Source organism: Stegostoma tigrinum, chromosome 4 (assembly GCF_030684315.1).
Source record: "Stegostoma tigrinum isolate sSteTig4 chromosome 4, sSteTig4.hap1, whole genome shotgun sequence".
Lineage (NCBI taxonomy): Eukaryota > Metazoa > Chordata > Chondrichthyes > Orectolobiformes > Stegostomatidae > Stegostoma > Stegostoma tigrinum.
In genome coordinates, this window is record NC_081357.1 from 582,767 (window position 1) to 595,356 (window position 12,590).

The following is a 12,590-nucleotide window of genomic DNA, read 5'->3' on the forward strand; positions in this document are numbered from 1 at the left end:
AATAACACAGTGTGGGGCGGGAGGAACACAGCAGGTCGGGCAGCATCAGAGGGACAGGAATAACACAGTGTGGGGCTGGAGGAACACAGCAGGTCAGGCAGTATCAGAGGAACAGGAATAACACAGTGTGGGGCTGGAGGAACACAGCAGGTTGGGCAGCATCAGAGGGACAGGAATAACACAGTGTGGGGCTGGAGGAACACAGCAGGTCAGGCAGTATCAGAGGAACAGGAATAACACAGTGTGGGGCTAGAGGAACACAGCAGATCGGGCAGCATCAGAGGAACAGGAATAACACAGTGTGGAGCTGGAGGAACACAGCAGGTCAGGCAGCATCAGAGGGACAGGAATAACACAGTGTGGGGCTGGAGGAACACAGCAGGTCGGGCAGCATCAGAGGAACAGGAATAACACAGTGTGGAGCTGGAGGAACACAGCAGGTCGGGCAGCATCAGAGGGACAGGAATAACACAGTGTGGGGCTGGAGGAACACAGCAGGTCGGGCAGCATCAGAGGGACAGGAATAACACAGCGTGGGGCTGGAGGAACACAGCAGGACAGGCAGCATTAGAGGGGCAGGAATAACACAGTGTGGAGCTGGTGGAACGCAGCAGGTCGGGCAGCATCAGAGGGACAGGAACAACACAGTGTGGGGCTGGAAGAACACAGCAGGTCGGGCAGCATCAGAGGAACAGGAATAACACAGTGTGGAGCTGGAGGAACACAGCAGGTCGGGCAGCATCAGAGGAGCAGGAATAACAGTGTGGGGCTGGAGGAACACAGCAGGACAGGCAGCATCAGAGGGGCAGGAATAACACAGTGTGGAGCTGGAGGAACACAGCAGGTCGGGCAGCATCAGAGGAACAGGAATAACACAGTGTGGGGCTGGAGGAACACAGCAGGTCGGGCAGCATCAGAGGGACAGGAATAACACAGTGTGGAGCTGGAGGAACACAGCAGGTCGGGCAGCATCAGAGGGACAGGAATAACACAGTGTGGGGCTGGAGGAACACAGCAGGTCGGGCAGTATCAGAGGGACAGGAATAACACAGTGTGGGGCTGGAGGAACACAGCAGGACAGGCAGCATCAGAGGAACAGGAATAACACAGCGTGGGGCTGGAGGAACACAGCAGGTCAGGCAGCATCAGAGGGACAGGAATAACACAGTGTGGGGCTGGAGGAACACAGCAGGACAGGCAGTATCAGAGGAACAGGAATAACACAGTGTGGGGCTGGAGGAACACAGCAGGTCGGGCAGTATCAGAGGGACAGGAATAACACAGTGTGGAGCTGGATGAACACAGCAGGTCGGGCAGCATCAGAGGAGCAGGAATAACACAGTGTGGGGCTGGAGGAACACAGCAGGTCGGGCAGCATCAGAGGGACAGGAATAACACAGTGTGGGGCTGGAGGAACACAGCAGGACAGGCAGCATCAGAGGGACAGGAATAACACAGTGTGGGGCTGGAGGAACACAGCAGGACAGGCAGCATCAGAGGGACAGGAGGTTTGAAGTTTCAGTTTGGACTCTGTCAGGATTCCTCACTTGTTGAAGACTGTCCCACAGGTCATTCCCTCTATCTGTTCCCGTTAGGTACAAGCCCACGTTACCCGTCTGCTCCTCATACAACAGCCCTTCCATCCCTGCAATCAATCTGAACTGCCCCCAGTTCCACCACATCCTTCCTCAAGTTAGGAGACCAAAACTGGACACAATACTCCAGGTGTTGTCTCACCAACGCCTTTTATAACTGTAACTAACACTGTTTTTATAATCCAGTCCTTTAACAATAAATGCCATGATTCCATCTGTCTTTTTTCCTCTCCGCTGCACCTACAGTCTCACTCTCTGTGACTCATGCTCAAGGACCCCCACCCCCAGGCACACTATGCTGTAGCTTTCTGCAGTCTCTCTCCATTTCATTCGTGGGTCTTTAACTGAAGTGTCCCTTTCCCCAGATCCTCCAACTGTGGAGCCTCTCTATGAAGATGTGCGCCAGAGAGTGGGTGGATCGGTCACCCTGGGCTGTAAAATGGTCAGCGGTAACCCACTGAGAGTGACCTCAGTCACCTGGACATTTAATGGGAATCGTCTGGAAACACCAGCAGCAGAGCCTCAGCTGGAATCCGTGAGGCAGATTAACCAGATCACTGCGAAACACTACGGCACCTACCGGTGCGTTCTGGCCAATGATGTCAGCTCAGGAACATGCCTGTTCAACTTGAGTGGTGAGAGAGGGAGGGACGGACGGAGGGAGGGAGGAAAGGAGGGAGTGAGGGAGGGAGAGGGGGGTGAGGGAGGGAGGGACAGTGAGAGAGAGAGGAAACAAGGGAGAGAAGGAGGGAGGGAGTGATGGACAGAGGGAGAGAGGGAGGGGAGGAGTGGGAGAGAGGAAGTGAGAGAGGGGGAGGGAGGTAGTGAGAGAGACGGATGGAGGGAATGAGTGAGTGAAGAGTGTGAGTAAGAGGGAGTAGGTGAGCGAGTGAACATGAGACTTGCACTCAGGGCCACCCTCACTGATTAAAAATCTGCCTGTCTCAGCCTTGAGATTACTGAGGGACCCAGCTTTGACAGGCCTGTGTGGTGAAGAATTTCACAGGTTCACTCCTCTCGGAGAGAAGGGATTCCTCCTCCACCCGGTTTTAAATTGTGATCCTCATTCTGTGGTTATGCCCTCTGGTCCTAGTCCCATCCACAAGGGGAATAATCTCTCCACATCTCCCAAATGTATGTCCATGTGTTCTCCATACTTTAACGCTCTATTCCTTCTGAAATCAAGGCCAATGTTCCCTCTGCTTCCCCTGTACCTGCTGAACTGGGAGCTGAGTTTTTTTGTGATTCATAGTCCTGCAGCTCGGAAACAGACACTTCAGTCCATTTTGTCCATGCCGACCACATTCTCAAACTAAACTAATCCTACTTAACCAGCGTTTGGCCCGTATCCCTCTAAATCTTTCCTATCCACATACCCATCCAGATGCTTTTAATTGTTGTAATTGTACCAGCCTCCATCACTTCCTCCGGCAGCTCCTTCCACCACGCACCACCCTCTGTGTGAAAATGTCCCTTTTTAAATCTTTCTCCTCTCATTTTCTTAAAAATATGCCCCTAATTTTGAGCTCCCCCTACCCCAGGGATAAGTCCTTGGCTATTCACCTTATCCATGCCCCTCATGATCGTATAAACCTCTATAAGGTCATCCCTCAGCCTCCTACGCTCCAGGGAGAATATCCCCAGACTCTCCTGACAACTCAAACCCTCCAGTCTCAGTAACATCCGTATAAATTTTTCCTGAACCATCTCCAGTTTAATAATATCCTTCCATTAGCAGCGTGAACAGCACTATAGACAACGCTCCAAAAGTGTCCTCACCAACATCCTGTACAACCAGAGCATGCCCTCCCAACTCCTTTACTCAAAGTCCTGAGCAATGAAGGTGAGCATGCTGAATGCCTTCCTCATCAGGAACAAAAACAGAAGTTGCTGGAAAAGCTCAACAGGGCTGTCAGCATATGTGAAGGGAAAAACAGAGTTAACATTTCGGGTCTTCTTAATCACCCTGTCTTCACGTGACTCAACTTTCACAGAACTATGTACCCAAAACCTCCCCTCTGTTCTGCAGCACGACCCAAGGCCCTGCCATTAATTGTTCATTTTACCAAAATGCAATTTATCCAGATTCATGAGTGAGAACTTCCAAATCCCTCTCTTCTGTAACTTTCTGCAGTCTTTCTCCATTTAAATAATATTCAGCTCCTCTGTCCTTCCTGCCAAACTACCGAACCCCTCATTGTCCCCATATTATATTCAATCTGCCGAGTCTTTACCCATTCACTTCACCTGTCTGTGCTCCTCTGCAGACGCTCTGTGTCATTCTCACCACTTGCCTTTCCACCTATTTGTCTCATCCACAAACTTGTCTATAGTACATTCGCTTTCCTCATATAAGTCATTCATTTTTATTATAAGTAACGGTGGCCCCAGCACTGATCCCTGTGGCATTCCACTAGTTTTAGGCTGCATCCTGAAAATGCCTCCCTTATCCCACCTCTGTCTACTAATTGATGGCAATCCTGTATCCTCATAATATACTGCTTACTCTGACATGGACTGTCATTGTTTTAAGTAACCAAACGTGTGGTATCTTTATCGAATGCCTTCTGAAATCCAAATATATTAGATCCACTGCTTGTCCTTTATCTATTCTACTTGTTACTTCCTCAAAGAATTCCTGTAGATCTGTCAGGTGGGATATCCCCATCATGAAGTCTTTCTGACTCTGCTTGATCACATTGTGTATTTCTAAATGCCCTGCTGCTTTACCCTTTATAATAGACTATAGCAATTCCCTGATAACAGACATTAAGCTCAGTGAGCTGTTGTTATCTGTTTTGTGTCCTTCACATTTTCAGTAAAGGTGTTACACAGGCAGTTTCCCAATCCCCAGGGACTTTTCCAGAATGTAAGGATTACTGGGAGATTGCTACCAGTGCATCGACAGTCTCTGTAGCTGCTTCCTTTAAAATTCTAGGATGAGTCCTATTAGATCCAGGGCACTTCTCTTTCTTTAATTCCCCCAGCTCTTTTTATTCATTGATAGTTATAATATTTATTTCCTCTCCTCCTTTTACCCCCTTGATTATTCAGTAATTTTAAAAATGCCATTAGTGTCTCCCCCTCTACAGACTGATGTGAAGTATCTACCCAATTCCTCTGCCATTTCCTGGTTCCTCTGTTTTATTCCACAGCCTTGTTCTCTATGGGGCCTATGTTCACTTTGGCTTCTCTCTTCCTTGTGATTTCATCAAAGAAGCTCTTACTGTCCATCTTCATATTACTGGCGAGTTCACCCTCAATGTTTATTTCTGCCTTGTTTAATATGTTTTTGGTCATATTTTGTTGCAATCCTCTGGCTTACCATCACTCTTTGTGAGGTTGTATGATTTTTTTTCTTGTTTCAGTCTGACGCTATCCTTAACTTCCGTAGTTAGCCATGATTTGCTTAACTCCTTCTGCTGGAATTCTTTGAGGATGTAACTGGTAGAGTTGATCAGGGGAACCAGTGGATATGGTTTACCTGGACATAGCCCCAGGTAAGAGGGTAATGTGTGAGATTAAAGCACGTTGGGATTGGTAGGGGGGTGGTGGCAGGGGGCAGGGGGTGTATTGAAATGGACAGATCAGAAACAAGGAGCAGGGGTCGTTTTCTGAGAGGCAGGCAGTGACTAGTGGGGTACCGCAAGGATCAGTAGTTGGGCCCCAGCGATTCACCATATCTATTACTGATGTAGATGTGGGAATTCAGTGTAATATCTCCCTGTTTGCAGACAGCACAACGCTGGGTGGGAGTGTGAGCTGTGGGGAGAGTGCAGCGATGTCTCGGTGTGATTTGGACAGGCTGAGTGAGTGGGTAAATACACAGCAGATACAGTATAATGTGGATAAATGTGAGGTGGGATCAGGAAGGCAGATTATGATCTGAATGGTGATGGATTGGGAAAGGGGGAGGTGCAGTGATACCTGGGTGTCCCTATATCCCAGTCGCTGAAACTAAGTATGCAGGTGCAGCAGGGGGTGAGGAAGGTCAATGGGATGTTGGTCTTTGTAGTGAGAGGAGTTGAGTACAGGAGAGGGATGTCTTGCTGCAATGATACAGGGCCTCAGTGAGACCACACCTGGAGTCCTGATCTCCTCATGTAAGGAAGGATGTTCTGGTGATGGAGGGAGTGCAGCAAAGTTTTCCCAGACTGAGTCCTGGGATGGCAGGAATGGTGTATGGAGAGAGAATGGATTGGGTTAGGATTATATTCACTGGAGTTTCGGCGAATGAGGAAAGATGTTCCTGATGTTGGTGGAGATTCAAGAACCAGAGGGTACAGTCTAAGGCTACAGGGTACACCATTAGAGACGAGGAGAAAATGTCTTCACCCACAGAGTGGTGAGCCTGTGGAATTCACTGCCACCGAGAGCAGGTGAGGTCAACACATTGAATGTTTTCTAGGAGGAGGTAGATATAACTCTTAAGGCTAAAGGGATCAAAAGGTATGGTGGAGAAAGCAGGAACAGGGAACCGAGCTCGATGATCAGCCATTGATCGTATAGAATGGTGGAGCAGGTGTGAAGGGCTGAATGGCCCGCTCCTGTTCCTGTTTCCTATGTTTCTATATCAAAGGGAAATCATGTTCAACTAACTCACTGGAGTTCTTTGAGGAAGTAACTTGTGCTGCAGATAAAGGGGGAATCAGTGGGTGGATTGTACATGATTTGATAAGGTACCATATCAAAGGTAATTGTGGAAAATGAAAGCTCCTGTTGTACTGGGTCACGTGTGGACGTGGAGAGATGATTGGCTGGCTAACAAGAAGCAGAGAGTGAGAATAAATGGGTCTTTTTCAGACTGGCTGGATGTCACGAGTGGTATGTCTCAGGGATTGGTGCTGGGGCCTCAGCTCTTTATAACCGATAGAAATGATCGGGATGAAGGGAGCGAACCTACGGAGCTAAACTTACTGATAACACACAGATAAACCAGAAAGCGAGTTGTGAAGAGAACGTGAGGAGCCTACAAAGGGATAGCAGTAGGTTCTGTGATAACAAAATGTGAGGCTGGATGAACACAGCAGGCCAAGCAGCATCTCAGGAGCACAAAAGCTGACGTTTCGGGCCTAGACCCTTCATCAGAGAGGGGCATGGGGAGAGGGAACTGGAATAAATAGGGAGAGAGGGGGAGGTGGACTGATACAAGAGAGTTGCAGTGGGAGAGAGATTCCCTGAGATTGGTCCGGAGGGAGGAGGGTAACTTCTTCAGGTTAGGCATCCCTGGAAGATGCTCCGGACCAACCTCAGGGAATTTCTCTCCCACTGCAACTCTCTTGTATCAGTCCACCTCCCCCTCTCTCCCTAATTTTTCCAGAACCCTCACCCCATCCCCCTCCCTGATGAAGGGTCTAGGCCCGAAACGTCAGCTTTTGTGCTCCTGAGATGCTGCTTGGCCTGCTGTGTTCATCCAGCCTCACATTTTGTTATCGTGGATTCTCCAGCGTCTGCAGTTCCCATTATTTCTGAAGCAGTACGTTCTGTGTCAGGGTAAAAATCTGGAAATTGGAATCCAATGTGGGAAAGTATGAACTTGTTCATTTCAGGAGGAAGAATCTAAAAGCAGCACATGACCTAAATAGTGAGAGGTTACGCAGCACTGAGGTACAGAGGGATCTGGGTGACCTTACAAAAAGTTAGTATACAGTAAAGCAAGTAATATACAACATTGGACAGTAGAGAAGAGAGACAGGCCCTTCAGCCCTGCCGTAATGCTATCCTAAACTAATCCCATCTGCCTCTGCGTGGTCCATATGCCTCCATTCTCTGCCTGTTCTTATGTCAGTTTAAATGTCTCTGAAGCATTGCTGTCGGGTCAGGTTTGACCATGCCCCATGGATTGGCAGGGGATTAGTGGGGGTTCGTTGGGGTGGGCTGGGGGGGAGCGTGTGGATTCAGATACCCAATGTGACACTGGCGTTGATTCTGTGCTCACAGGACGAGCGTACCCACCTGAATTTTATTATGACACTCCGAACCCAGTGAGGATCCAGAAACCGAACCTTTACGTCTTCATTTTGCAGTGGACCCAGAAACTACCATATGCTGTCGGAAATGTCCTGGAATATAAACTCCTCATCCAGCAAGAGGTGAGTACACTGGCAGGCAGTGCACTGGGACTCATAGAGTCATACAACACAGACCCTTCGGCCCAACTCACCCATACCAACCCAGTTTCCTAATCTGAACCAGTCCCATTTGCCAGCATTAGGCCCATATCCCTCTAAACCCTTCCCATTCACGCACACATCCAGATGCCTTTTAAATGCTGTAACTGTACCAGCCTCCACCACCTCCCCTGGCAGCTCGTTCCACACACACCACCCTCTGTGTGAAAGAGTTACCCCTCAGGTCCCTTTTAAACCTTTCCCCTCTCACCTTAAACCTATGCCCCTCTAGTTTTGGACTCCCCTACCCTGGGGAAAAGACCTTGGCTATTCACCCTCTCCATGCCCCTCATGGATTTAAAAACCTCTGTAAGGTCACCCCTTAACCTGCTACACTCCCGGAAACATAGCCCCAGCCTATCCACCTTCTCCTTATAACTCAAACCCTCCATGCTCAGCAACATCCTGGTAAATCTTTCTTGCACCCTTTCCAGTGTAATACCACCCTCCCTGTAGCAGGGTGATGAGAACCATACACAGTATTCCAAACGGTGGCCTTACCCACGCCTTGCACAGCTGTAACATGACGTCCCAGCTCCTGTACTTAATGCTCTGAGCGATGAAGGTAAGTTTGCCAAACGCCTTCTCCACCGTCCTGTCTACCCGCGACACCACTTCTAACAATGTACCTGTTCCTCTCATCAACAACACTACGCAGGGTCCATTGCTGTTACTGTGTAAATTCTGCCTTGATCTGTCTTAATAAAATGTAACACCTCGCATTTATCGGGATTAAACTCCATTTGCTAGTCCTCGGCCCAGTGGCCCAGCTGATCAAGATCCCGTTATACTCTTCGATAATTGTCTTCACTGTCCACTCTGCCACTGATTTTTGGTGTCCTCTGCAAACTTACTCACCACACCTCCCACATTCTCATCCTAATCGTTTACATAAATGACAAACAACAGTTCACCCAGCACCAATCTCTGTGAATACTGCTGGTCACAAGCCTCCGGCGTGACCAACAGCCCTCTGTTACCAGCCTCTGTCTGCTTTTGCCAAGCTAATTTGGTATTTCCCTGGATTGAAGCGATCTGACCTCACTAACCAGTCTCCCATGCAGACCCTTGTCGAAGGCCTTGCTAAAGTCCATGGAGAGAACATCTAACGCTCTGCCTTCATTATCTTCTTGGTCACCTCTTCAAAAACTGAATCAAATTAGTGAGACATGATTTCCCACACACAAAGCCAGGCTGACCATTCCTAATCAGTCCTTGCCTTTCCAAATCCATGTAAATCCTGTCCCTCAGAATCTCCTCCAACAACTTACCCAGCACATCGGGGTGGCACGGTGGCTCAGTGGTTAACACAGCACCCTCACAGCACCAGGGACTCGGGTTCGATTCCAACCTCGGGTGACTATCTGTGTGGAGTTTGCTCATTCTCCCCGTGTCTGCGTGGGTTTTCTCCAGGTGCTCCGGTTTCCTCCCACAGTCCAAAGATGTGCAGGTTAGGTGGATTGGCCATCCTAAATTGCTCATAGTGTTCAGGGATGTGTGGGTTATAGGGGGTTGGGCCTGGGTGGGATGCTTCAAGGGCAGCGTGGGCTTGTTGGGCCGATGGGCCTGTTTCCATACTGTAGGGAATCTAATCTAATCACCGACACCAGGCTCTCCGGCCTATAGCTCCCAGACTTCTCCTTCCAGCCTTCCTTAAATAAAGCCACAACATTAGCCACCCCCCAGTCTTCCAGCACCTCACCTGTGGTCAATGAAGACACAAATAGCTCTGCTGGGCCCCACAATGTCTTCCCGAGCTTTCCATAAAGTTCTGGGAGAATCTACATCTGGTCCTGGGGATTTATTTAGCTTTGTGCGTTTTAAGACCTCCAGCAGCTCCCGTTCTGTAATGCGGACTCTTTTCAAAGCATCGCTGTTTATTTCCCTGAATTCCCTGCTTCCCATTTCCTCCTCCACAGTAAATACTGACACAACATATTCATTCAGCATCTTCACCCATTTACTGTGGTTCCACACGTTGATGGCCTCATTGATCTTCAATGGGCCCCGTTCCCCCCCGAATACCCTTTTCCTTAATATCCTTGTAGAATCTCTTCGGATCCTCCTGAACCTTGTGGGACAAAGATGGCTCATGTCCCCTTTTTGTCCTCCTGATTGCCCTCTTAAGTGTCCTCCTACACCCCCTACGCTCCTCAAGGGAGTCACTTGATCCCAGCTGTCCATACCGGACACATGGAGCCTTCCCTGTCTTCACCAGAGCCTCAATATCTCTAGTCATCCAGTGTCCCCTCCTCCTACCAGCCCCCTCTAATCATCCAGTGTCCCCTCCTCCTACCAGCCCTCTCGAGTCATCCAGTGTCCCCTCCTCCTACCAGTCCCGTCCAGTCATCCAGTGTCCCCTCCTCCTACCAGCCCTGTCTAATCATCCAGTGTTCCCTCCTCCTACCAGCCCTCTCTGGTCATCCAGTGTCCCCTCCTCCTACCAGCCCTCTCTGGTCATCCAGTGTCCCATCCTCCTACCAGCCCTCTCTAGTCATCCAGTGTCCCCTCCTCCTACCAGCCTTCTCTAGTCATCCAGTGTTCCCTCCTCCTACCAGCCCTCTCTAGTCATCCAGTGTCCCCTCCTCCTACCAGCCCTGCCCTCCACACTAACAGGAACATGCTGGCCCTAAGCTCTCGTGATTTCACTTTCAAAAGCCTCCCATTGCCAGACGGTCCCTTTACCTGTGACCTGCCTCCCATTGCCAGACGGTCCCTTTACCTGTGACCTGCCTCCCTGAATCAAATTCTGAAAGTTCTGTCTCATTCCTTTAAAATTGGCCTTGTCCCAGTTCAGAACTTTACCTTGTGGATCTGGCCTATCCTTTTCCATCACTATTTACCCAGTGTCCTGGGAGCTGGTGCAGTGGGAGCTGGTGCAGTGGGAGCTGGTGCAGTGGGATCTGGGACACTGGGAGCTGGGGCCGTGGGAGCTGGGACCTGGGGCGGTCGGTGCTGGGACAGTGGGAGCTGGGACAGAGGGTGCTGGGCCAGTGGGAGCCCGGACACGGGGAGCTGCGGCAGTGGGAGCTGCGGCAGTGGAATTGGGGCCGTGGGAACTGGGGCCATGGGAGCCCGGACACGGGGAGCCGGGGCAGTGGGAGTTGGGGCAGTGGGAGCTGGGGCAGTGGGATCTGGGATAATGGGATCTGGGACAGTCAGGATCTGGGGCAGTGGGAGCCGGTTCAGTGGGAGCTGGGACAGTGGGGAGCTGGTACATAGAACATAACAGCACAGTACAGACCGTTCAGCCCTCGATGTTGTGCCGACCTGTCATACCGATCTCAAGCCCATCTAACCTACACTATTCCATGTACGTCCATATGCTTGTCCAATGACGACTTAAATGTACCTAAAGTTGGCGAATCTACTACCATTGCAGGCAAAGCATTCCATTCCCTTACTACTCTCTGAGTAAAGAAACTACCTCTGACATCTGTCCTATATCTTTCACCCCTCAATTTAAAGCTATGCCCCCTCATGCTCGCCGTCACCATCCTAGGAAAAAGGCTCTCCCTATCCACCCGATCTAACCCTCTGATTATTTTATATGTCTCAATTAAGTCACCTCTCAACCTTCTTCTCTCTAATGAAAACAGCCTCAAGTCCCTCAGCCTTTCCTCTTAAGACCTTCCTTCCATACCAGGCAACATCCTAGTAAATCTCCTCTGCACCCTTTCCAAAGCTTCCACATCCTTCTTATAATGCGGTGACCAGAACTGTACACAATACTCCAAGTGCGGCCGCACCAGAGTTTTGTACAGCTGCAGCATACCCTCTTGGTTCCGGAACTCGATCCCTCTATTAATAAAAGCGAAAACGCTGTATGCCTTCTTAACAGCCCTGTCAACCTGGGTGGTAACTTTCAAGGATCTGTGTACATGGACACCGAGCTCTCTCTGCTCATCTACACTGCTAAGAATCTTACCATTAGCCCTGTAGCCGGGGCAGTGGGAGCCAGGGCAGTAGGAGTTGGGGCCGTGGGAGCCCGGACACAGGGAGCTGGGGCACTGGGAGCCCGGACATGGGGAGTTGGGGCAGTGGGAGCCGGGACACTGGGATCTGGGGCAGTGGGAGCTGGGACAGTGGGACAGTGGGGATCTGGGACAGTGGGGATCTGGGACAGTGGGGATCTGGGACAGTGGGGATCTGGGACAGTGGGGATCTGGGACAGTGGGGATCTGGGACAGTGGGAGCTGAGAGTGTGGGACACTGGAGCTGGGGCAGTGGGAGTTGGGACACTGGAGCTGGGGCAGTGGGAGTTGGGACACTGGGGCAGTGGGAGCCGGGACACTGGGAGCCGGGACACTGGGAGCCGGGTCAGTGGGAGCCGGGTCAGTGGGAGCCGGGTCAGTGGGAGCTGGGGCAGTGGGAGCTGGGACAGTGGGGAGCTGGGACAGTGGTAGCTGGGACAGTGGTAGCTGGGTCAGTGGTAGCTGGGACAGTGGGGAGCCGGAGCAGTGGGGAGCCGGGGCAGTGGGGAGCCGGGGCAGTCGGGAGCCGGGGCAGTGGGTTCTGGGGCAGTGGGAGCTGAGAGTGTGGGACACTGGAGCCGGGGCAGTGGGAGTTGGGACAGTGGGATCTGGGGCAGTGGGAGTTGGGGCAGTGGGAGCTGAGAGTGTGGGACACTGGAGCCGGGGCAGTGGGAGATGGGACACTGGGGCAGTGGGGAGCCGGGGCAGTGGGATCTGAGCCCGTTATGCTGCTGAGCCACTCCTGGTGATGGACAGTGAAACCCCTGACTCGGAACACATGAACGTACATGGAATAGTGTAGGTTAGATGGGCTTGAGATTGGTACGACAGGTCGGCACAACATCGAGGGC

At 50.9% G+C, this 12,590-nt stretch overlaps 1 protein-coding gene across 1 annotated transcript in view; it reads left to right on the forward strand.

Moving 5' to 3' along the window:
- LOC125452319 (MAM domain-containing glycosylphosphatidylinositol anchor protein 1-like) overlaps positions 1-12,171 on the forward strand; it is a 134,303-nt gene extending 122,132 nt beyond the window's left edge. Inside the window, exons 9-12 of the mRNA XM_059645134.1 lie at positions 1,961-2,230; positions 7,536-7,687; positions 10,613-10,953; positions 11,700-12,171. Coding sequence (XP_059501117.1) covers positions 1,961-2,230; positions 7,536-7,687; positions 10,613-10,953; positions 11,700-12,171 — 1,235 coding nt within the window. The remainder of the gene's footprint in view (positions 1-1,960; positions 2,231-7,535; positions 7,688-10,612; positions 10,954-11,699) is intronic.
- Positions 12,172-12,590: the final 419 nt, after the last annotated feature.